The sequence below is a fragment of the Nerophis ophidion genome, linkage group LG08, assembly GCF_033978795.1.
Source record: "Nerophis ophidion isolate RoL-2023_Sa linkage group LG08, RoL_Noph_v1.0, whole genome shotgun sequence".
NCBI classification, from domain to species: domain Eukaryota; kingdom Metazoa; phylum Chordata; class Actinopteri; order Syngnathiformes; family Syngnathidae; genus Nerophis; species Nerophis ophidion.
The window spans coordinates 7,636,425-7,663,891 of NC_084618.1; the positions used below are offsets into that span (position 1 = coordinate 7,636,425).

The 27,467-nt window shown below is 41.6% G+C and overlaps 1 protein-coding gene across 2 annotated transcripts in view; it reads right to left on the bottom strand.

The window, feature by feature from the left end:
* The window catches only part of lhpp (phospholysine phosphohistidine inorganic pyrophosphate phosphatase), a 68,957-nt gene that overhangs the window by 19,585 nt on the left and 21,905 nt on the right, over positions 1-27,467 (bottom strand). The window contains exon 7 of one of the 2 annotated variants that reach the window (XM_061907579.1): positions 5,791-6,023. The exons of the other annotated variant lie outside the window; for it this stretch is intronic. Coding sequence (XP_061763563.1) covers positions 5,870-6,023 — 154 coding nt within the window. The 3' untranslated portion in view covers positions 5,791-5,869. Of the gene's footprint in view, positions 1-5,790; positions 6,024-27,467 lie in introns of those variants that run through there. 2 annotated transcript variants of the gene reach the window in all.

Below are 27,467 nucleotides of genomic sequence, written 5' to 3' on the forward strand. Positions count from 1 at the left end.
AACTCTAAATGGGTGAATTTTGGCGAATGAAACGCCTGTTTATCGCTCTTTTTGCGATGACTTCAGAAAGTGACGTCTCCGAGGTAATACAGTTGCCATTTTCATTTTCAACACATTACAAACACCGGGTCTCAGCTCTGTTATTTTCCGTTTTTTCGACTATTTTTTGGAACTTTGGAGACATCATGCCTCGTCGGTGTGTTGTCGGAGGGTGTAACAACACTAACAGGGAGGGATTCAAGTTGCACCACTGGCCCGAAGATGCGAAAGTGTCTGCCGCCAGACCCCCATTGAATGTACCAAAGTGTCTCCACATTTTACCGGCGATGACAGACATGGCACAGAGATGTATGGATAACCTGCAGATGCATTTGCAACGATATATTCAACGAAATCACAAAGGTGAGTTTTGTTGATGTTGACTTATGTGCTAATCAGACATATTTGGTCGCGGCGTGACTGCCAGCTAATCGATGCTAACATGCTACGCTAATCGACACTAACATGCTATTTACCGGCGGTGCTTAGGCAGACATGGCACAAAGATGTAAGGATAACCTGCAGATGCATTTGCAACTATAAAGTCAACGAAATCACAAAGGTGAGTTTTGTTGATGTTGACTTATGTGCTAATCAGACATATTTGGTTGTGGCGTGACTGCCAGCTAATCGATGCTAACTTGCTACACTAATTGACGCTAACATGCTATTTACCGGCGGTGCTAAGACAGACATGGCACAGAGATGTATGGATAACCTGCAGACGCATTTGCAACTATAAAGTCAACGAAATCACAAAGGTGAGTCTTGTTGATGTTGACTGCCAGCTAATCGATGCTAACATGCTTCGCTAATCGATGCTAACATGCTATTTACCGGCGGTGCTAAAGCAGACATGGCACGGAGATGTATGGATAACCTGCAGATGCATTTGCAACTATAAAGTCAACGAAATCACAAAGGTGAGTTTTGTTGATGTTGACTGCCAGCTAATCGATGCTAACATGCTACGCTAATCGATGCTAACATGCTATTTACCGGCGGTGCTAAAGCAGACATGGCAAACAGATGTATGGATAACCTGCAGATGCATTTGCAACTATAAAGTCAACGAAATCACAAAGGTGAGTTTTGTTGATGTTGACTGCCAGCTAATCGATGCTAACATGCTACGCTAATCGACGCTAACATGCTATTTACCGGCGGTGCTAAGGCAGACATGGCACAAAGATGTATGGATAACCTGCAGATGCATTTGCAACTATAAAGTCAACGAAATCACAAAGGTGAGTTTTGTTGATGTTGACTGCCAGCTAATCGATGCTAACATGCTATTTACCAGCGGTGGTAAGGCAGACATGGCACAGAGATGTATGGATAACCTGCAGATGCATTTGCAACTATATTACGTTTCCTTCCACATTTAATGCGAAAAAAAACTTACCAATCGAAGGATTTAAGTTGGTCCAGTGTCACGAGATGCGAAAGTCCTGATCGTTTGGTCCGCACATTTTACCGGCGATGCTAACGCAGCTATTCGGCCATGCTATGGCTATGAATAGCGTCAATAGCTATTCGCTCAATAGCTTCAGTTTCTTCTTCAATACTTTCATACTCCAACCATCCGTTTCAATACATGCGTAATCTGTTGAATCGCTTAAACCGCTGAAATCTGAGTCTGAATCCGAGCTAATGTCGCTATATCTTGCTGTGGTATTCGCCGTTGTTCGTTTACATTGGCAGCACTGTGTGACGTCGCAGGGAAATGGATAGTCGCATCGCAAATAGCAAAAATAAAGCACTTTAAAGCTTTTTTTTAGGGATATTCGGGGACCGGTAAAATTTTGAAAAAAAACTTCAAAAAATACAACAAGCCACTGGGAACTGTTTTTTATTCTTTTTAACCCTTTCGAAATTGTGATAATGTTCCCCTTTAACCTGTGTGATGACTGTCTTATATTTGTACCATGAATTGATTAACGTGGACCCTAACTTAAGTGGAAAAACTTAGTGGTCGACTGTACGGAATATTTCTACCTTCAACCTACTCAAAGCGCTTTGACACTACTTCCACATTTACCCATTCACACACTGATGGAGGGAGCTGCCATGCAAGGCGCTAACCAGCACCCATCAGGAGTAAGGGTGAAGTGTCTTGCTCAGGACACAACGGACGTGACGAGGTTGGTTCTAGGTGGGGATTGAACCAGGGACCCTCGGGTTGCGCACGGCCACTCCTCCACAGCGCCACGCCGTCCCCCAATCTACTAATAAAAGTTTTAATCAATCAATCAATCAACTGCCGTTTGTTTTCTTTTTCTTCTATGTCCCACTCTCCTTTGTGGAGGGAGTCCGGTCCGATCCGGTGGCCATGTACTGCTCGCCTGTGTATCGGCTGGGGACCTCTCTGCGCTGCTGATCCGCCTCCGCTTGGGATGGTTTCCTGCTGGCTCCGCTGTGAACGGGACTCTCGCTGCTGTGTTGGATCCGCTTTGGACTGGACTCTCGCGACTGTGTTGGATCCATTATGGATCGAACTTTCACAGTATCATGTTAGACCCGCTCGACATCCATTGCTTTCCTCCTCTCCAAGGTTCTCATAGTCATCATTGTCACCGACGTCCCACTGGGTGTGAGTTTTCCTTGCCCTTATGTGGGCCTACCGAGGATGTCGTAGTGGTTTGTGCGGCCCTTTGAGACACTAGTGATTTAGGGCTATATAAGTAAACATTGATTGATTGATTGAACTTTTATTGTCCCTATCACTACACTCCGAGCTCCCTTCTTTAAATCTCGCACAACCTTCTGTTTTTTTGGTACTTCTTTGCTCCTGTTGCCATTAATAATAAAGGCGAGCGCAACTCAATGTGAGCATGCAAAATTCAGCACAAAGCAGCTTGTGTTACACCATGAGGTAATGTGTCCTTCAGGTCCATGCAATATGCACAAACACACACACACACACACACACACACACACACACACACACACACACACACGTGACGAGATAGCACCAGAGTAACACCGCAGTGCTTTCACACGGCCGGCCGGGGCAGGTCGTCTCAACAATGGCCGCCTGCCAACTTGTGAATGACTAACGGGCGAAGTCGATAAATGATCGTACGTAGGTAAGTATTTGGCCGACGGGGGCGTAGTAGAAGCTTGGATGTTCGCTCTCCAGTAACATGAATCTTGGGCCTTCAGCAGTGCAATTCCACATAATGCAGATAAAGGGACGGATTTGGGACAGCTGCTTAGATAAAGTACCAGCAAGCTATAATCCCATTGGACGCATTGGACATGCGGCTACGCGAGACCACGCTTGGCTCTATTAAACATGACCGACAGGGTGTGACAACGCAAACTGAAAGCAGATACAAATGACTCACTCACTCAAGAAATCACATCGTGGCGGCACTTTAATATCATCTGCCAGCGGTGTTTTGACCATAAACTCGGCGGGATGTGGAGATATCTCTTTGTCTCGCGGAAGATAAAACGTTCCGCAATCAAATCAAAACCACACCTACTGTACGTGTATCGATCTTATTTACACTTTTGCTTATCAAGGCCTTTGTTGCCGTTTGACACTGAAGCGATAAAAACAGACGAGGCCCAAACAAGCGTCCATAAAACTCTAAATGACCGTTGTTTTGTTTTTACAACAAGTTTACAGTTGCACAAGTCAACGTGTTCAAAAAGAGTATGATGCGGAGCTTAAAGGCCTACTGAAATGAGATTTTCTTACTTAAACACGGATAGCAGGTCCATTCTATGTGTCATAATTGATCATTTCGCGATATTGCCATATTTTTGCTGAAAGGATTTAGTAGAGAACATCGACGATAAAAGTTCGCAACTTTTGGTCGCTGATAAAAAACACTTGCCTGTACCGGAAGTAGCAGACGATGTGCGCGTGACGTCACTGGTTGTAGAGCTCCTCACAATCTCACATTGTTTACAATCATGGCCACTAGCAGCTAGAGCGATTCGGACCGAGAAACCGACCATCCATCCATTCCATCCATTTTCTACCGCTTATTCCCTTTCGGGGTCGCGGGGGACGCTGGCGCCTATCTCAGCTACAATCGGGCGGAAGGCGGGGTACACCCTGGACAAGTCGCCACCTCATCGCAGGGCCAACACAGATAGACAGACAACATTCACACTCACATTCACACACTAGGGCCAATTTAGTGTTGCCAATCAACCTATCTCCAGGTGCATGTCTTTGGAAGTGGGAGGAAGCCGGAGTACCCGGAGGGAACCCACGCATTCACGGGGAGAACATGCAAACTCCACACAGAAATATCCCGAGCCTGGATTTGAACCCAGGACTGCAGGAACTTCGTATTGTGAGGCAGACGCACTAACCCCTCTGCCACCGTGAAGCCCCTCCATTTCCCGACCATTTCCCCATTAATTTGAGCGAGGATGAAAGATTCGTGGATGAGGATAATGAGAGTGAAGGACTAGAAAAAAAAAAAGGCGAGGACAGTGGGAGCGATTCAGATGTTATTAGACACATTTACTAGGATAATTCTGGAAAATCCCTTATCTGCTTATTTTGTTACTAGTGTTTTAGTGAGATTATATGGTACCTGAAAGTCGGAGGGGTGTGGTGACCGCCAGTGTCTCTGAGGGAAGCCACGCAGCAGCAGGAGGACACAAGCTCCGCTCATGTCTACGGTAAGAGCCGACCTATTACCACAATTTTCTCACTGAAACCTGCCGGTTGACATGTGGTCGGGAACCATGTTCGCTTGACCGCTCTGTTCCATAGCAAAGCTTCACCTTTGGGAATGTAAACAAGGAAACACAGGATGTGTTTGTGTTGCTAAAGGCAGCTGCAATACACCGCTTCCCACCTCCATCTTTCTTCTTTGACTTCTCCATTATTAATTGAACAAATTGCAAAAGATTCAGCAACACAGATGTCCAGAATACTGTGTAATTATGCGATTAAAGCAGACTACTTATAGTCTGCTTTAATCTGAAATATATATGAAATACTCGAGTTGGTGAATTGCAGCTGTAAATATACTTTTCCCCTCTTAACCACACCCCCCCAACCCCCACCTCCCGAATTCGGAGGTCTGAAGGTTGGCAAGTATGCATATACCAGGCGCGTGGTTAAGGTGGAGGGGCGGGGTTTGGTGGTAGCAGGGGTGTACATTGTAGTGTCGCGGAAGAGTTAGTGCTGCAAAGCGTTCTGCGTATTTGTTCTGTTGTGTTTATGTCGTGTTACGGTGCGGATGTTCTCCCGAAATGGGTTTGTCATTCTTGTTTGGTGTGGGTTCACAGTGTGGCGCATATTTAAATGATGAATGGGTTGTACTTGTATAGCGCTTTTCTACCTTCAAGGTACTCAAAGCGCTTTGACACTACTTCCACATTTACCCATTCACACACACATTCACACACTGATGGAGGGAGCTGCCATGCAAGGCACCAACCAGCACCCATCAGGAGCAAGGGTGAAGTGTCTTGCTCAGGACACAACGGACGTGACGAGGTTTGTACTAGGTGGGATTTGAACCAGGGACCCTCGGGTTGCGCACGGCCACTCTTCCACTGCGCCACGCCGTCCCTATATTTGTAACAGTGTTAACCCTTCTATTATGTTGAGGGTCAATTTGACCCATTTCAGTTTTTGTGTTTATCAAAGTACTGGTTATCCTTTCTTGCTGAAATTTGGTGACTTTTCCTCATCTAGGGTCATGAACTGGTGTGTAAAATCTGGACACTTTGTTGAATAGTGTAATGTCTTGCAGAGGTAGTATACAAAGATGATGTTGCGGGTCATTTTGACCCATACACTTTAATGTGGGTAAATAGCCCAAATAAACAAGTCTCTTTGATGTACTTTTTACTTTGATGTACACTTGTTTGTATTTTGATTGCCTCTGAGACCCAGAGCCAGGTGTGTGAAGAGAGGGAACTTTCTCAAACTTGTCCTTGTCACTGTTCTCATGTCATCTCTTTGACAAACTCCCCAAAAATGAGCTCCAGAAGGATGACATCTGAGGAGAGAAGGAAAAGTGTGAGAAAGTTCCCTCTCTTCACACACCTGGCTCTGGGTCTCAGAGACAATCAAAATACAAACAATTGGACAACAAAGTAAAAAGTACATCAAGAAGACATGTTTATTTTTGGATATGAACAGCTATTTACCCACATTAAAGCGCCTGGGTCAAAATGACTCGCAACATCATCTTTTTATACAAACTCTGCAGAAACATTCCACTACACAACAAAGTGTCCAGATTTACACACCAGTTCATGACCCCTAGATGAGGAAAAGTCACCAGATTTCAGCAAGAAAAAGAAAGGATAACCAGTACTTTGATCAACACAAAAACTGAAATGGGTCAAATTGACCCTTAACATAATACAATTGGAATAAAAAATGTATTGTACGTCACTTTTCTAAATGTTTATATAACCTAAAATAAATTATTGGTTTAACCTGTTTTCTTGACTGTTTTGAGTGTATTTACACAGTATGGGTCAAAACGACCCGCAACATAATCAATGTCATTTTTTCCCAACATAATACAAGGGTTAAAGTTGTTTATACGGCCACCCTCAGTGTGACCTGTATAGCTGTTGATCAAATATGCATTGCATTCACTTTTGTGTTTTTGTAAAAGCTGCATATATTATGTGACTGGCCCGGCACGCTTTATGAAGAAAAAGCGGATGTGACGTAAGATCGTAGAGGACGCAAAAGGTAGTGCCTTGAAGGCCCGGACCCAACGTTGTAGTCCGGGTGGAAATCAGAAGAATGGTTGCCCCCTGGAGATTTTCGGGAGGGGCACTGAAATTTGTAAGTCTCCCGGGAAAATTGGGAGGGTTGGAAAGTATTAGTATTAGCGGTGAATGCGGTGGCACAGCCGCTGTATATTACCCGCGGGCCAGCTCTAATGTTGATTTGATATTGCCTCAAGGGCCAAATGAAATTACAAACTTGGCCCACGAGCCAGAGTTTGACACCCACGAATTAGAGGAAAGAGAATGAAGCAGGAATGTTAAAGGCGAATAATAAACAACCCTCTTCATGCGGAATTTGTGCACTCCAAACTGATTACCAATAACTCTTTATCCTGCACAACCGGAAAGACAGTCCATAACAATAGCAACCATCTGCTCTAGAGCCATAGGTTCCCTACCCCTGGACTAGATGAATATAGAATACAGTATATCACAACAAAACTGGCAGAAAAATTAACGTATAAAGCAAAGCTGGCAAGAAATGCACACCAGGTGCAGAGAAGGTATTCTGCAAGGGCTTATGTGCAATACTGAAAATCCTTGGACATGCTTCTTTACGTCTGCCCCCGAGCAAATATAAACTACAATAACCGTAAATAAGGCCGTCCTTCACCTGGCTTTGCTTTGGGGGGAATCCCGCTTATGAGCACGCTACTGCAACGCTGAGAAAGGAAAACAGTCCACCTGCCAAAGTGAGATGGAAAAACACTTTTCATAGAATGCCGATGAGGGCACCTTTGGCCGGATTGTAGCATTTCTCACCCCTCAAAAAAAAACCCCGGTTTGATTATACAACCTTTTTTCTTAACTTTTTTGACCTCAAGGCCTAAATGTTCCAGCACAAAGGGGCCCGTTGAAACATTATCACTGAATTAGTAATCTTGCTCTTGATTGCACTCACATCTATAAACCGTTTCAAAGGATATGAAACCGTTTGTGAAGACTAACACACACAAAAACAGTGTTGCCGAGTATTAAAAACGACTTTGAGCTTGCTTTTCTTCTATATTTGCTTGCAAATTTGGTGAGTCACAGATTTTTGGGGTTGTTTTTAAATGTGTGGTTGCTTACTTATACACATACTGTACATATGCATTCACTGTAGAAACATACATATACACATACATACCTACACTCATGCATACAATCACGTTTCATCAAACATATTATTTCCCTAGGGGAAACTGGGTAACACAGCACACTGACAAAGCTTAACCTATTGTTTTTATAACAATCTACAAGGTCAATATAGCATGGATAATGATCTCGGCGTCTTTAGTGGACAGAATGGAGCGAATTTTAGCGATATTACGGAGATGAAAGAAGGCCGTTTTAGTAACGCTTTTAATGTGTGCCTCAAAGGAGAGAGTTGGGTCAAAGATAATACCCAGATTCTTTACCGTGTCGCCTTGTTTAATTGTCAAATGTTAGAGTTGTATTATTAAATAGAGTTCGGTGTCTAGCAGGACCGATAATCAGCATTCTCCAAGGTTCTCATAGTCATCATTGTCACCGACGTCCCACTGGGTGTGAGTTTTCCTTGCCCTTATGTGGGCCTACCGAGGATGTCGTAGTGGTTTGTGCAGCCCTTTGAGACACTAGTGATTTAGGGCTATATAAGTAAACATTGATTGATGATTGATTTCTTCCCCTCCATTCATCTGCTTTCTTTTGTATTTCAAGTTATCATTACATACATGTATTGTTGCATTTGAACTAGGGCTGGGCGATATATCGATGTACTCGATACATCGCGGGTTTGTCTCTGTGCGATATAGAAAATTACTATATTGTGATATTGGAGTATATGTTCTCACGCAGTTGCTTTTAGCTGCTTTATGGGTAACGTTAGCTGTGGTGCTAGTGGTAATACGAGGGAGAGAAATATGCAAATCTGGTAACAAATGAAGGAAAAATTAATTCCCAAGATAAACAGCAGGGGGTCCATCGTCTGGCGGTGGTTTGGTTTCAGGGGGGAATATATCGAACAGACAACCGTAATTTGTCAAGCTACAAAAAGTAACGTTAATGCTAAAATGTAGCATCATTTGAAAAGTCACCTGCTAGAGAATGAAGAGTGCTTACTCCGCATGTCAACATCTCTATTCGGTGCCACACCAACAAAAGGCCAAGGCAACCATTTCCACATCAACACCGTACGAAAAAAATAGTCAAAAACATAAGGAGATAACGTTCGCAGCAACCTACCACCTAGCGATTTGATTTCCTATTATGCAGTTCATTTTCATTTGACAGTTATTGAAATATCTTGTGTGACATCATGCACAAAATTGCACTTTATTTTGTCTCGTAACAAACCATCCAACCGGAACTCTCTAAAAACTAAAGTTCTGTGGGTGAATTAAGTAAACTCACTACACCGGTATGTTGTAGCGCTTCCATAGCGAGATATAAGTAAGAACTTTACACTACTTTATATTAGAAATGGCAACAGTAGAGGATGAATGTCCCATAACAAGAAGATTGTGAAAAAGAAGAAGCTTATCGACGACGGCATTGGCATGGACTACAGTAGCGGACGTGCGCAAATTTTCAGGACTTATGCAGATCTCAAATACACATCAGCAGGTACCAGATGGTAAAAAAAGTTGGTTTTGCATAATGTTATGAAACAAAACGCCAGATACAGTAATATGTCTGCTAAAGGGGGCCATTTTTGTAGTCCTTATACACACACCATAGTAGTACTTGTATCTCTGACTACGGTAGCCGTAATGTGCAGACAATTCATCAAGCGGTGCGGCTTCAAAGTCATAGTAAAACATTTTGACAGATTTTTTTAGTGGCGTTTGTAATGTTCTTTATTTTCAATGGAACATTTAAAGGGTTAGGGTTATGATTAAAATTCAAAAAGATTATTCTGGCAAATTTAGAAAATCTGTAGAATCAAATTTGAATCTTATTTCAAAGTCTTTTGAATTTCTTTGAACATTTTTGTTCTGGAAAATCTAAAATAAATTATTTGTCTTTGTTAGAAATATAACTTGGTCCAATTTGTTATATATTATAACCAAGTGCAGATTGGATTTTAACTTATTTGAAACATGTCATCAAAATTCTAAAATTAATCTCTAAACAAAGACTTTAAAAGCTGTAAGAATATCTTTGTATTTAAAAAGAGTTATAAAAAGAGAAAACTGAAATTATATCAAACTGAGTTTTGATTTAGATTGGACGTGTCACTGTGAAAATGCTTAAAGGAAAATGGAAAAGTATGTTGGAGTTTGGGTGTTGGTGGAGAAAACAGTTATAAAGTCATCTACAATACTGTAATTTTTGTTAAAAAAAGGGTCAGATAAATATAAGAATATAATTTTTCCATCTGCTCCTTTCTGATCATGGAAATGTATAAGAAAAAACCCCCAAAACCCCAATGAAAGTGTCAATTGTACGTGGCTTGTAAATATGCATTTTCATGAAAGGAATAAAAATAAATGATGATAATGAATCTTAATCAGGAAAAATTACTAATGATGTTCCATAAATAATTTTTTTAATTTTTTCAAAAAGATTCAAATTAGGTAGTTTTGATTTTTTTAAAGAGTCTAAATTGAAGATAAACTATGTTTCAAAATTAAATATTTTTTTTCGTGTTTTCTCCTCTTTTAAACCGTTCAATTAAGTGTTTTTTTCATCATTTATTCTCTACAAAAAAACTTTCCGTAAAAGGAAAAAAAACGTATGACGGAATGACGGACAGAAATACCCTTTTTTTTTTTTATATATACAGATGTATTTATTTAAGGTAAATTGAGCAAATTGGCTATTTCTGGCAATTTATTTAAGTGTGTATCAAACTGGTAGCCCTTCGCATTAATCAGTACCCAAGAAGTAGCTCTTGGTTTCAAAAAGGTTGGTGACCCCTGGTCTACAGTGTTCACTATTTTGTCTTTACTATTTGGTGTCTCTAGCATTAACCTCAGCGATGTTTACCCTTTACCCTGAGTTTTGATTTAGATTGGACGTGGCCGTCGTTACATCTCCGCAATATCGCTAAAATTCGCTCCATTTTGTCCACTAAAGACGCTGAGATCATTATCCATGCGTTTGTTACGTCTCGCCTCGACTACTGTAACGTATTATTTTCGGGTCTCCCCATGTCTAGCATTAAAAGATTACAGTTGGTACAAAATGCGGCTGCTAGACTTTTGACAAGAACAAGAAAGTTTGATCACATTACGCCTGTACTGGCTCACCTGCACTGGCTTCCTGTGCACTTAAGATGTGACTTTAAGGTTTTACTACTTACGTATAAAATACTACACGGTCTAGCTCCATCCTATCTTGCCGATTGTATTGTACCATATGTCCCGGCAAGAAATCTGCCTTCAAAGGACTCCGGCTTATTAGTGATCCCCAAAGCCCAAAAAAAGTCTGTGGGCTGTAGAGCTTTTTCATTTCGGGCTCCAGTACTCTGGAATGCCCTCCCGGTAACAGTTCGAGATGCCACCTCAGTAGAAGCATTTAAGTCTCACCTTAAAACTCATTTGTATACTCTAGCCTTTAAATAGACCTCCTTTTTAGACCAGTTGATCTGCCGTTTCTTTTCTTTTTCTTCTATGTCCCACTCTCCCTTGTTGAGGGAGTCCGGTCCGATCCGGTGGCCATGTACTGCTCGCCTGTGTATCGGCTGGGGACATCTCTGCGCTGCTGATCCGCCTCCGCTTGGGATGGTTTCCTGCTGGCTCCGCTGTGAACGGGACTCTCGCTGCTGTGTTGGATCCGCTTTGGACTGGACTCTCGCGACTGTGTTGGATCCATTATGGATTGAACTTTCACAGTATCATGTTAGACCCGCTCGACATCCATTGCTTTCCTCCTCTCCAAGGTTCTCATGGTCATTATTGTCACCGATGTCCCACTGGGTGTGAGTTTTCCTTGCCCTTATGTGGGCCTACTGACGATGTCGTAGTGGTTTGTGCAGCCCTTTGAGACACTAGTGATTTAGGGCTATATAAGTAAACATTGATTGATTGATTGATACCCTTAGGGGACTGGAAAAAAATCTTAGGATTGAATCGTGACTTCAACCTAAACATTTAACAAGATACAACCCATGACACCACAGAGTTTGATGATTAAACAAACAAGAAGAGAGGGCCGGCAACAGAAATCATCCTCTGAGGATCAATGAGTGGGGCCGTTATCAATCTCTCCAAGTGCAAATGTGAGGCGGCATCGTGTTGAGTCACAACAATTTCCTGTCAGGGATGAGCATGAGCAGCCCACTTGATGTTATTCCAGTCATGTAACAGGTGGGGAAAACCACCTGAGAGCGACACAGGAACAAGGATCCAGAGCTGTCAGAAGCATTAGGAAAGTACTGTAATGGTGCTCGGCCAATACAAACACATCCCAAGCGGAGTGGGACAAGGCTAAGGATAACAAACAAAGCCTCACTTTCTGTCTCTCGGGTTTTTATCTCTTTGGGTCAAATTAAATTCAATTTGCAGAGGTATTTTGCACTAATACCCTTGGGATTTCAACTATTTCAATCAACACAAACCAGCGAAAAGCACTACAAACACAATAGAAAATGCCTTGTGATTCACCTCATCCTGTTGTGGTCCAAATCCAGCTTTAGGGCCCATCTCTTCACTGATACCAGGACTTCATCTCGTTCATCCATTATTTTTTAAAATAAAATTCACCTAATGTGAATCGGTGTCTCGATCCAAGCAGGAATTAGCTAACTTCTAGTTCCCCTCATGTCTACAGAACTTGCTTGCTTACTTGCTTATGGTTGTCCATCAAGTCCGATGATAAATAAATGAGTTCGTTGGTGGCCGAATAGCCCTATCCTGAGTCTTTTTTCCTAACTCCTGGCTGTCCTATCCTCCTCCAGCAGGCGGGTGCCATCCTGGCACAGCTGACGCCAGGTGTTACGATCAGCAGCCACACCCTATAGGGCCTCAGGTCTGGTTTTACACTTCGTGCAGTCTTCAGCTGGTCTTTATATCGTTTTTTTCTGCCCTCCAGCAAAGCGACGACCATGGTGTAGCTGGCCGTATAACACTTTGCGAGGCAGGCGGTCTGAGGGCATCCTTACTTCGTGGCCCAGCCATCGCAGTTGGTGCAGGGTGATCATGGCCTCAATACTCCTGCAGTTGCTTTTTGAGAGTATTTTAGAATGAGGCAAACGATCATACCATGTAATCCCCAGGATGCGCTGTCGGCAACGTATGTGGAACTGCTCTCGGGCCTTGATGTGGCGGATGTAGGTTATCCAGGCTTCACAGCTGTAGAGGAGGGTCGTGAGGCAGATGGCCTGATAGACAGAGACCTTTATGTGGAAATGGAGGTTCTTGTTTTGGAAGACCCGACGTCTGAGTCTCCCAAAAGCTGCCGCTGCCTGCTTGATTCTGTTCTGGACCTTACTATCTACAGTGTTGTCACTAGAAAGAATGCTCCCCATGTACTTGAAGGACGGAACGATTGCTATCCGTTCTACAGAAACAGTGAAGACAGGTGATGTAGATGGCTTGTTGGAGCTCCACTGGCAGACTACTTCTGTTTTGCTGGTGTTGACGGTCAGTCCCATCCTGCTGTACGCTCTCATTTCAGCAGCAAGAACAGACTGGAGGTCTCTATAGAAATACTACTGCCAGCACTTACCGAGGTCATTCTCTTTCTAGAACCTGCTGTCTATTGAGCTGGTGTCCCCCATGGCTCAATCCCAAGACCCCTGATTTTGTCATAACAAGTTTATGGAGGCCAGCTAATGAGTCTCTTAAAAGCTGCTGCTGCCTGCTTGATCCTGTTCTGGACCTCACTATCAACAGTGTTGTCACTAGAAAGAATGCTCCCCAGGTATCTGAAGGACGGAACGATTGCAATCCGTTCTACAGAAACAGTGAAGACAGGTGATGTAGATGGCTTGTTGGAACTCCACTGGCAGACTACTTCCGTCTTGCTCGTGTTGACGGTCAGTCCCATCCTGTTGTATGCTCTCATTTCAGGTCTCTATAGAACTACTACTGTCAGCACTTACCGAGGTCTTTCTCTTTCTAGAACCTGCAGCTGGTGTCCCCCATGGCTCAATCCCAAGACCGCTGATTTTGTCATAATTTCATGGAGGCCAGCTAATATTTATATTTGTATATCATGTGGCCGTGATAGAGAACTGCTTGTGTCTCAGCTATGAACACTCTCAGAGGGGTGACTTCCTTGGCCTTCCCCTTGTGTACTGTGATTGAGGTTTTCATTGCCGCGAAGGGACGGCTGGCCCTTACGAACACACTCAACTAGAAGGAAGAGAAAAAAAATGCTCCAAAGGCAACCAGGCAGAGGCCCAAGTTCCCCCACAAAGTGTCCTGTCTAATGGTAATTGCAAAAGAGGGTATGCATCCCTAATGAAACAACTAAGGGCCTGTTTAAGAGGTCCGCCATCTGTGGTACTTTAGCTTCTCCTTGTCTTTCGCCGGCTCTGAAAAGCACCTCTGACTGAGTCTCTCCGGGGCCCAAAATCCGAGCCACCTTCTTTGTCTCACTTCCCCGCTGTGAGGAAAATACTACGGTTAATTATTAATATCTCATTGACTTCTGACGCACGGCAGGCTTTAGACGAGCCGGTGGGCACGGAAAGCCGGCGCTCCAGGGTGGTAAAGAATAGAAGGCCATGTTCAGGGGGGATAGTGGGGGTCTTTAGTTGCTATAAAACTACAAATGGAGTAGAACCCCTTTGTAAATAGAAACTTAAAGGCCTACTGAAAGCCACTACTACCGACCACGCAGTCTGATAGTTTATATATCAATGATGAAATCTTAACAATACGGCCGGTTTAGTTTACTAAATTGCAATTTTTAATTTCCCGCGAAGTATCTTGTTGAAAACGTCGCGGAATGATGACGCGTATGAAGACGCGTGCGAGTGACGTCACCGGTTGGAGCGGACATGTTCTTCCAGCATCGATCATAGCTAAAAGTAGTCTGCTTTAATCGCATAATTACACGGTATTCTGGACATCTGTGTTGCTGAATTTTTTGCAATTTTTTCAATTAATAATGGAGACTACAAAGAAGAAAGATGTTGGTGGAAAGCGGTGTATTGCGGTTGGCTGTAGCAACACAAACACATTCCCTACTTTGTTTACATTCCCTACAGATGACGGTGAAGCCTTAATATGGAACAGAGCGGTCAAGCGAACATGGTTCTCTACCACATGTCAAACGGCAGGTTTCGGTGAGAAAATTGTGGTAATACGTCAGCTCTTACCGTAGACATGAGCGGAGCTCGTGTCGTTTCTCCTGCAGCTGTCAAAGAGGCAGCTGCGACTCTCTTGCCTCCTCCGTGGCTTCCCTCAGAGACACTGGCGGTCACCACACCCCTCCGACTTTCAGGTACGACTAAATAATCTCACTAAAACACTAGTAACACAATAAGCAGATAAAAGGATTTTCCAGAACTATCCTAGTAAATGTGTCTGATAACATCTGAATCGCTTCCACTGCCCTCTTTGTTTTTCTTTCTAGTCCTTCACTCTCACTATCCTCATCCACGAGCTTTCATCCTCGCTCAAATTAATGGGGAAATCGTCGCTTTCTCGATGCTAATCGCTCTCGCTGCTGGTGGCCATGATTGTAAACAATGTGAGGATCTGAGGAGCTCCACAAACCGTGTGACATCATGCACAAAAGTGCACTTTATTTTGTCTCGTAACAAACCAACTAACCTGAACTCTCTAAAAACTAAAGTTCTGTGGGTGAATTAAGTAAACTCACTACACCGGTATGTTGTAGCGCTTCCATAGCGAGATATAAGTAAGAACTTTACACTACTTTATATTAGAAATGGCAACAGCAGAGGATGAATGTCACATAACAAGAAGATAGTGAAAAACAAGAAGCTTATCGACGACGGATTGGCATGGACTACAGTAGCGGACGTGCGCAAATTTTCAGGACTTATGCAGATCTCAAATACACATCAGCAGGTACCAGAAGGTAATAAAAGTTGGTTTTGCATAATGTTATGAAACATAAAGCCAGATACAGTAATATGTCTGCTAAAGGGGGCCATTTTTGTAGTCCTTATACACACACCATAGTAGTACTTGTATCTCTGACTACGGTAGCCGTAATGGGCCGACAATTCATCAAGCGGTGCGGCTTCAAAGTCATACTAAAACATTTTGACAGATTTTTTAGTGGCGTGTATAATTCTCTTTATTTTCAATGGAACATCTAAAGTTTTGGTGTTGTTTACTGGCGTATCTCTTATGTGTGACTATCGTGTACCGGTCACACTTATCATTATAGCATGTACCAAATTAAATTGCTTCGAGGTCGGTAAGCACAACCACAATCATTCCGTACATTAGGCCTACCGGGGTTTGAGGCGCACTGCCGATTTTTGAGAAAATGAACAGATTTTAAGTGGGTCTTAAAGTCAGAAAAATACGGTACATAAATTAAAGATGCATCAATTATCGATTTTTAATCAAATGGTAGCTACTGAATTCTCCACAAAACGTGACGTCACGCGCACATCGTCTGCTACTTCCGGTACAGGCAAGGCTTTTTTGTGCACTTTATTTTGTCTCGTAACAAACCATCCAACCGGAACTCTCTAAAAACTAAAGTTCTGTGGGTGAATTAAGTAAACTCACTACACCGGTGTGTTGTAGCGCTTCCATAGCGAGATATAAGTAAGAACTTTACACTACTTTATATTAGAAATGGCAACAACAGAGGATGAATGTCCTATAACAAGAAGATAGTGAAAAACAAGAAGCTTATAAACGACGGAATTGGCATGGACTACAGTAGCGGACGTGCGCAAATTTTCAGGACTTATGCAGATCTCAAATACACATCAGCAGGTACCAGAAGGTAATAAAAAGTTGGTTTTGCATAATGTTATGAAACAAAACGCCAGAAACAGTAATATGTCTGCTAAAGGGAGGCATTTTTGCAGTCCCTATACACACACCATAGTAGTACTTGTATCTCTGACTACGGTAGCCATAATGTGCCGACAATTCATCAAGTGGTGTGGCTTCAAAGTCATACTAAAAAATGTTGACAGATTTTTTAGTAGCGTGTATAATTCTCTTTATTTTCAATGGAACATCTAAAGTTTTGGTGTTGTTTACTGGCGTATCTCTTATGTGTGACTATCGTGTACCGGTCACACTTATTATAGCATGTACCAAATTAAATTGCTTCGAGGCCGGTAAGCAAAACCACAATTATTCCGTACATTGAGGCGCACTGTCGATTTTTGAGAAAACGAACAGATTTTAAGTGGGTCTTAAAGTCAGAAAAATACGGTACATAAATTAAAGATGCATCATTTATCGATTTTTAATCAAATGGTAGCTACTGAATTCTCCACAAACCGTGACGTCACGCGCACATCGTCTGCTACTTCTGGTACAGGCAAGGCTTTTTTTAATAGCGACTAAAAGTTGCAAACTTTATCGTGGATGTTCTCAACTAAATCCTTTCAGCAAAAATATGGCAATATCGCGAAATGATCAAGTATGACACATACAATGAACCTGCTATCCCCGTTTAAATAAGAAAATCTCATTTTAGTAGGCCTTTATAGTACTTTTTATAGCTGCTGTTTGTCACCGGTGCTATTTCTAGACTGTGCACGTTGACGTGACGACGTCGGCTTCAAACCTACAATCGGGTCAATGTGCTCATAATGTTTTGAGCATTCCGACAGACAATAGGTTGGCCGATATGCTCCAGTTGGGACTCTTTGTTTGAAAGGAAGCAGGAAGGCCTCGCAGCGAGAGGGAGCTTAAAACCGGTAATTTCAGTGGAATATTCTTCTTTAAGCACAGACATACGGATGTTGATGGTGGAAAGATTGAGAAGGGGAGAGAAAGAAAAAAGGAACAAAGCAACGTTGGGTCTGTGGCCAGAAACCAGAGTGCCAGCTGGATGAGGACATCACTCGCAGAATTGATTGTGTTTACATTACGCTCGTAGCTGCCAATTCTGATCCATGGGAATGGAGTGAAAACATGGATTAGTCTACGAGTTAATTAATGTCACTGAATGACGTTGCAGTCAATACAGGTATTGCGGTCCTCTTACCCAACACAACAGATGCACCGTTTGTATCGTAGATAAATAGCTGGTTTGTACTCGGTAACGGCCATTCCGATTATTAACCCATGTGTGCAAGATGCAAACTGTGAGATCTTGGGGATGGAGAAGAGTGACATCAGATAGCGCCGCAACTTCCTTCCCACGCTGACAAAACGTAAGTGCAGCTGCCGCACTCTCGGGGTCAAACTGAAGAGTAAGCTGCTGCATGCCACGGATAGGCAGGTCGCGTTACAGCGTTCTGCGAGCATTATATCCCGCCCTCTTCCTGCTTGGAGCTCACCCCACGTAACACACTTGTACACACATAAGTTATGTTTGTCGTCTCTATAAAGACATTCATTTGCCAAAGTTTAGCTACTAAGGTTGGTGTTTTTGATTGAATGATTGATACTTTTATTAGTAGATTGCACAGTACAGTACATATTCCGTACAATTGACCACTAAATGGTAACACCCCAATACGTTTTTCAACTTGTTTAAGTCGGGGTCCACGTTAATCAATTCATGGTACAAATATATACTATCAGCATAATTTTTTATTTTTTTTTTCCAAGATGGCGCTGCTTTAGTGGCTGCTGTAGGCAGGAGCTCTGTGCTCTTGTGTCATCCTTTTGTGTTTCCCTCTTGTTTTCATGTGGTATTATATTTTTTTGCATTTTGGTCCGGGACCCTTTGGGACTATGTGACAAGGGGTGGCACTTTCGTGACCTCTGTGGTGTTTTTTTTGTGGACTTCTGGATCTGCCTCCCGGGAGCCTTTTGGCCATGGAGACCAGCTGCAGGGTCTCTGCTACACCAGAGTCTGTTTGGAGGGACTGGATGAGATGCGGATGAGGGGACAGGGCTGCGGAGCTAGCACTGAGCTACTGGGACGGAGAGGCTTCGCGGTGTCTCGACTGGGTGAGCAGGTGTCGGACACCTCTGTCACCTTGGACGTATCCTCGCTCATCCATGCGGACTGGACACTGGCCGAGAGTGGAGTCGGCTGTCTTGGTTGCCTTGTTGGGTCTGCTCCTGTCTCTGGCCATGCTCCCTCCACCCCAGCGGACAATGGCGTGGAACACCGCAGAGGCCACCACAGTGGATATGTTTATTTTACTTTTTATTCATAGCTGTATGTAGAAGTGTCTGGTTGTATCTGCTGCTTTAATGTCTTTAATGTCCTCTGTGTTCTTTGATGTTTGATGTTTCCCTCTTACACACATGGAAGAGGGATGTGTACTATGGCTATGAGTTGTTGTTGTTTTTTTTTTTGTTTGTTTGTTTTTTTCCCTTGGCCTCAGTCTGCACCCCCACTCCAGGGCCTAGGCTTAGACCGATTTTTTAATTTTATTTTAATCTTCTATTTTTTTCTCTCCCCCCCCTCTCTACCCCCCTTGTTTACCTGTATGTCATCTTTTTTGTAAGGGGCGCTGGAAGCCGGCAGACCCGTCAGCGATCCTGTTCTGTCTCCCTGTAATGTTTGTCTGATCTTGAATGGGATTGTGCTGAAAATTTTAATTTTCCTGAAGGAACTCTCCTGACGGAATAAATAAAGTACTATCTATCTATCTATCTATCTAATACAGTCATCACACAAGTTAATCATCATAGTATGTACATTGAATTATTTACATCATTTACAATCCGGGGGGTGGGATGAGGAGCTTTGGTTGATATCAGAACTTCAGTCATCAACAGAGAAATGTGGACATTGAAACAGTGTAGGTCTTATTTCGTAGGATATGTACAGCCAGCAGAGAACATAGTGAGTTCACATAGCATAAGAACAAGTATATACATTAGAAGTACATTTGAGTTGTTTATAATCCGGGGAGATGGGATGTGAATGGAGGAGGGTATTAGTAAAGTGTTGAAGTTGCCTGGAGGTGTTGTTTTAGAGCGGTTTTGAAGGAATATAGCGATGCACTTACTTTTATACCTGTTGGGAGTGCATTCCACATTGATGTGGCATAGAAAGAGAATGAGTTAAGACCTTTGTTAGATCGAAATCTGGGTGTAACGTGGTTTGTGGAGCTCCCCCTGGTGTTGTGGTTGTGGTGGTCATTTACGTTAAGGAAGTAGTTTGACATGTACTTCGGTATCAAGGAGGTGTAGCGGATTTTATAGACCAGGCTCAGTGCAAGTTGTTTTACTCTGTCCTCCACCCTGAGCCAGCCCACTTTGGAGAAGTGGGTTGGATTGAGGTGTGATCTGGGGTGGAGGTCTAAAAGTAACCGGATTAGCTTATTCTGGGATGAGAATGAGTTAAGACCTTTGTTAGATCGAAATCTGGGTTTTAACGTGGTTTGTGGAGCTCCCCCTGGTGTTGTGGTTATGTCACAGACAGCAGTGACTGCAGTGTCAGTTTATTTCCAACACGCATGCTATTTTAATGTTTCATTGCAGCATGTCCAAAAAGGAGTGGGAAGAAGCAGAGCTCATTTAATCCTAGCCCTCTTCCTATCATAGCAGTTTTATCCCATTTGTTTGTTACACAGCAGTGAATAAATCAACGAGTAAATACATAAAAACATATGCAACGAGTAAGTAAATCATTATTAAATACATAAATAAACAAAGTTCTCATAAAAGAATAATAAGTTATTTATGGTTCATTTATGAGATGAATAACATGTTTTTTTTTTTTTTAAATAAAGTTCAAAAAGTTTATCAATCAATCAATCAGTCAATGTTTACTTATATAGCCCTAAATCACTAGTGTCTCAAAGGGCTGCACAAACCACCACGACATCCTCGGTAGGAACCACATAAGGGCAAGGAAAACTCACACCCAGTGGGACGTCGGTGACAATGATGACTATGAGAACCTTGGAGAGGAGGAAAGCAATGGATGTCGAGCGGGTCTAACATGATACTGTGAAAGTTCAATCCATAATGGATCCAACACAGTCGCGAGAGTCCAGTCCAAAGCGGATTCAACACAGCAGCGAGAGTCCCGTTCACAGCGGAGCCAGCAGGAAACCATCCCAAGCGGAGGCGGATCAGCAGCGCAGAGATGTCCCCAGCCGATACACAGGCAAGCAGTACATGGCCACCGGATCGGACTGGACCCCCTCCAAAAGGGAGAGTGGGAAAAAGAAAAGAAACGGCAGATCAACTGGTCTAAAAAGGGAGTCTATTTAAAGGCTAGAGTATACAAATGAGTTTTAAGGTGAGACTTAAATGCTTCTACTGTGGTGGCATCTCGAACTGTTACCGGGAGGGCATTCCAGAGTACTGGAGCCCGAAATGAAAACGCTCTATAGCCCGCAGACTTTTTTTGGGCTTTGGGAATCACTAATAAGCCGGAGTCCTTTGAACGCAGATTTCTTGCCGGGACATATGGTACAATACAATCGGCAAGATAGGATGGAGCTAGACCGTGTAGTATTTTATACGTAAGTAGTAAAACCTTAAAGTCACATCTTAAGTGCACAGGAAGCCAGTGCAGGTGAGCCAGTACAGGCGTAATGTGATCAAACTTTCTTGTTCTTGTCAAAAGTCTAGCAGCCGCATTTTGTACCAACTGTAATCTTTTAATGCTAGACATGGGGAGACCCGAAAATAATACATTACAGTAGTCGAGGCGAGACGTAACAAACGCATGGATAATGATCTCAGCGTCTTTAGTGGACAGAATGGAGCGAATTTTAGCGATATTACGGAGATGAAAGAAGGCCGTTTTAGTAACGCTTTTAATGTGTGCCTCAAAATAGAGAATTGAACCGTTTCCTAATTTAGATCAGGGGTAGGGAACATGTGGCTCTTTTGATGACTGCAACTGGCTCTCAGATCAATCTTAGCTGACATTGCTTAACATGATAAGTAATTAATAATTCCGCTGGTAATTACAGTGTTAAAAATAACATTCTCATGCATTTTAATCCAACCATCCATTTTCTATCGCACCTGTCCAAGATGTCGCATTGATGGTAATTATTGGTTAACTTCAAAATAACAATGTTATTAAGAAGAATAAGAGACTTATTATACTCTAACAATGATGTACAGCTTGGTTATCATACAGGTTATGCAAATTAGCTGAAGTATTGACAGTTGTTGAATGCATTTTTAAAGTGATTTAGAGGTAGAATTAATTGCTGCCATTAGCTTCATTGCCAGAGACCAAAAACGAGCCGATTTTTACATGTTGATTGCAAAAAAACAAAACCTTTTCTCCCACGGCGTGGCGCAGTGGAAGAGTGGCCGTGCGCAACCCGAGGGTCCCAGGTTCAAATCCCACCTAGTACCAACCTCGTCACGTCCGTTGTGTCCTGAGCAAGACACTTCACCCTTGCTCCTGATGGGTGCTGGTTGGCGCCTTGCATGGCAGCTCCCTCCATCAGTGTGTGAATGTGTGTGTGAATGGGTAAATGTGGAAGTAGTGTCAAAGCGCTTTGAGTACTTTGAAGGTAGAAAAGCGCAATACAAGTACAACCCATTTATTTTATTTATTTATGTTCTTACTTAAAAATGCACGCATTTAGTTGTATTCAGTGTTAAAAAATAGTATATGGCTCTCACAGGAAGTACTTTTTAAATATTTGGCTTTCAAGGGTCTTTCAGCCAAAATCGGTTCCCGACCCCTGATTTAGATCATATTTTCATTCTTCCCCCCCCCCCATTTATTTATTTCAGGCAATGACATAAAATAACAAATGAGTTGTACTTGTATAGGGCTTTTCTACCTTCAAGGTACTCAAAGTGCTTTGACACTACTTCCACATTTACCCATTCACACACACATTCACACACTGATGGAGGGAGCTGCCATGCAAGGCGCCAACCAGCACACATCAGGAGCAAGGGTGAAGTGTCTTGCTCAGGACACAACGGACGTGACGAGGTTGGTACTAGGTGGGATTTGAACCAGGGACCCTCGGGTAGCGCACGGCCACTCTACCACTGCGCCACGCCGTCCCAAACCTGCTATGGGTTGTACTTGTATAGCGCTTTTCTACCTTCAAGGTACTCAAAGCGCTTTGACACTACTTCCACATTTACCCATTCACACACACATTCACACACTGATGGAGGGAGCTGCCATGCAAGGCGCCAACCAGCACCCATCAGGAGCAAGGGTGAAGTGTCTTGCCCAAGGACACAACGGCAGTGATTAGGATGGCAGAAGCAGGAATCGAACCTGCAACCCTCTAGTTGCTGACACGGCCGCTCTACCAACCGAGCTATACCCCCCCCCATGACGCGTCCTGTATCCATCGCCGCTGCAACCCACATATGGACGGCAGGAAGTCGATTATGTTGACGCGTGCTTGTGACATCACGGCTAAAAGTAGTTTCTTTTCATCGTATAATTACACAGTATTTTGGACATCTGTGTTGCTGAATCTTTTGCAATTTATTCAATTAATAATGGAGACATCAAAGAAGAATGCTGTTGGTGGAAAGCGGTGGATTGCAGCTGCTTTTAGCAACCGAAACACAGCCGGTGTTTCTTTGTTTGTATAAATTAATACAGTGCAAAAGGTAATGTACTTTGACTTCCTTGCTTAATCCATTTCATCATTTAATTTCACATACTGATATGCTAAAGGTGTTAAGTGTTGTACGTGCATACCGATGTTTTAAAATACATTTTTCCCCTAAGGCAGGGGTCCGGAACATTTTTGGCTGAGAGAGCCATGCAAGCCCAATATTTAAAAATGTATTTCAGTGAGAGCCATATAGTATTTTTCAACACTGAATACAATTAAACGTGTGCATTTTTAAGTAAGACCAACATTTTTAGAATATAATAAGTCTCTTATTCTTTTTAATAACATTGTAATTCCAAAGTTAACCAATAATAAATAAAATACTTTTTACCATTAATGAACAGGTGCGGAATAAAACAGATTGATGGATTAAGATGCATGAGAATATTTTATTTTTAACAGTGATTATCAACGGAATTATTCATTACTTATCGTGTTAAGCAATGTCAGCTAATATATATTTATCTGAGAGGCAGATGCAGACATCAAAAGAGCCACGGGTTCCCTACCCCTGCTTTAACCTTCGTCTTGTGTTAGGGTCGGCACCGACCCGTTTTAGTTTTTAAATGCATAAAAACACCACATACATTTATTTTTTTGCATCAAAGCGTTTTGACTTTGTCAGGAACGTCTTTGTCAACAAAATAAAACATTTTAATTTTTTTCACTAAATTATAAAATGCTCTGGTAGAAATTATGCCCTTGGTGTTGTTAGGGTCGGTTTCGACCCGGTTATAAAAATAAGATGATAAAGCAATGATAAGAGCCAAAACTGAACACACTGACAGCCAGCTCCTCTCCCAATCATGTGAGCTTTAGTGGATTCTCATTTTACCTTGTTATCCTGTACAAAAACAAACAAAAGACGGACACTAAAAGTGTCACTTTTTGCCACTCTGATTTTGTTTTTTTATTAGTTTTGGAACTCGTAATCTATTTTTTCTTGGTTTCATTTGCTTGATTGGTTGTTGTTTGTTTGATGTTGGATTTCTGTTGCTGAAAAAAAAACTTTTTAGCCTTTTTCTTGAAGTAAATATATATGGGTCGAAATTGACCCGTAACACCATAGATGTTACTATAGTTAAAATTCTTAAAATGAATAAAAAAATAAAACACATTTATTTAAGAGATGTGTTCTAATACCCCTTAGTAATAGTTAGGTAACACAACAACCTTTTTTTTTAATTTATATGATTCTCTTGAGGTTCGTTTTACCATTTTTGAAAATTGAAATCGAGGGGTATACTGACAAAAAAAGGCCCAATGGCCCAAACCAAAAATATTAAAACCAATATTTTCAAGGATAAGGAAGCCTAACGAGGTAACCAAGAGATGAGAAACAAATTGGATGATAGATAATTGTTTTTAGTGTATTTTACAGCTGATTTAAGACATGGGTCAAAACCGACCCGTTAACATAAGAGATGGTAACAGAAAGCTAACACAAGAGGAAGGTTAAGGTTATCACATCATTTTAGCTGTTTGCAAATGTCATTGAATTTCATTGATTTTGGTTCAGAACATATTTTGCTTTCATCATTATTGATATGTTTCCTGCCATTCTATGTTGCGATACGCTATTTTTAAGAATTGACTGCAAAAACGCTAGTCAAAGATAGTCTCTCCAACAAGAGTGCTCTGCTGTTTTAAAGACCTACTGCAAAATCCCTCATCCTCTGTGACATGAGCACTTTGGTGTTTTAGGAATCTACAGCAAAAGCGCTAAGCAAAGATCCTCCATGTGACAGGAGCGCTCTGCTGTCAAAGATCCTCTATCAAACTGTATCACTCTGCTGTTATCCGGAATCTACTTCAAAAACCCTAGTCAAAGATCCTCTAACATGAGTGATCTGTTGTTTTTAAGAACGTAGTCCAAGAACGTTGGTCAAAGATCCTCTAACCGATAGGAGTGATCTGCTGTTTTTAAGAACCTACAGTAAAAACCCTACTCAAAGATCCTCTATCCAACAGGAGTGATCTGCTGTTTTTAAGGACATATGTAAAGGCGATTGTCAAAGATCTTCTATTCAACATGAGTGATCTGCTGTTTTTAAGGACGTACCGCAAAATCATTACATAAACATTCTTTGTGACATGACCACTTTGCTGTTTTTAGAAATCTACTGCAAAAACAGTCATAAATGATCCATCTACTACGAGTGATCTAATATTTTTAAGGACCTACTGAAAAAACTGTAGTAAAATATCCTATAACAGGAGCAATTCTGCGTTATTTTAAGGATATATCGCAAAACTACTTGTAGCTGAGATAGGCGCCAACGCCCCCCGCGACCCCGAAAGGGAATAAGCGGTAGAAAATGGATGGATGGATGGATGGATACTACTTAAACATGAGCAGGTTGCCATTTTAGGAATCTACCACCAAAACCCTACTAAAAGATAAGCTATCTAAAATGATTGATCTGCTGTTTTTAAGGAGCTATGCAAAACGATAGTCAAAGTTCTTCTATTCAACAGGAGTGATCTGCTGTTTTTAAAGACCTACCGCAAAATCATTACAAAAACATTCTTTGTGACGTGACCACTTTGCTGTTTTTAGAAATCCACTGCAAAAACAGTAAAATATTCTCAATCTACTAGAAGTGATCTGTTGATTTTAAGGACCTACTGCAAAATCATTACATAAACATTCTTTGTGACATCACCACTTTGCTGTTTTTTTAGAAATCTACTGCAAAAACAGTCAAATATGATCTATCTACTAGGAGTGATCTGCTGTTTTTAAGGACATATATAAAGGCGATAGTCAAAGATCTTATATTCAACATGACTGATCTGCTGTTTTTAAGGACCTACTGCAAAATCATTACATAAACATCCTTTGTGACATCACCACTTTGCTGTTTTTTACAAATCTACTGCAAAAACAGTCAAACATGATCTATCTAGTAGGAGTGATATGCGGTTTTTAAGGACATATACAAAGGCGATAGTCAAAGATTTTATATTCAACATCACTGATCTGCTGTTTTTAAGGACATACTGCAAAATCATTACATAAACATCCTTTGTGACATCACCACTTTGCTGTTTTTTTTAGAAATCTACTGCAAAAACAGTCAAATATGATCCATCTACTAGGAGTGATCTGCTGTTTTTAAGGACATATGTAAAATATTATCAATCTACTAGAAGTGATCTGTTGATTTTAAGGACCTACTGCAAAATCATCACATTAACATTCTTTGTGACATCACCACTTTGCTGTTTTTTAGAAAATCTACTGCAAAAACAGTCAAATATGATCTATCTACTAGGAGTGATCTGCTGTTTTTAAGGACATATATAAAGGCGATAGTCAACTATTTTATATTCAAACATGACTTATCTGCTGTTTTAAGGACCTACTGCAAAATCATTACATAAACATCCTTTGTGACATCACCACTTTGCTGTTTTTTAGAATTCTACTGCAAAAACAGTCAAATATGACCCATCTACTAGGAGTGATCTGCTGTTTTTAAGGACATATATAAAGGCGATAGTCAAATATTTTATATTCAAACATGACTTATCTGCTATTTTAAGGACCTACTGCAAAATCATTACATAAACATCCTTTGTGACATCACCACTTTGCTGTTTTTAGAAATCTACTACAAAAACAGTCAAATATGATCTACCTACTAGGAGTGATCTGCTGTTTTTAAGGACATATTTAAAGGCGAGAGTCAAAGAGTGTATATTCAACATGACTGATCTGCTGTTTTTAAGGACCTACTGCAAAATCAATACATAAACATCCCTTGTGACATCACCACTTTGCTGTTTTTAAGAAATCTACTGCAAAACGGTCAAATATGATCCATCTACTAGGAGTGATCTGCTGTTTTAAGGACATATATAAAGGCGATAGTCAAATATTTTATATTCAACATGACTGATCTGCTGTTTTTAAGGACCTACTGCAAAATCATTACATAAACATCCTTTGTGACATCACCACTTTGCTGTTTTTTTTAGAAATCTACAGCAAAAACAGTCAAATATGATCTATCTACTAGGAGTGATCTGCTGTTTTTAAATGACCTACTGCAAAAACTGTAGTAAAACATCTTCTAACAAGAGCAATCCTGCGGGTTTTTTAAGGACATATTGCAAAACTACA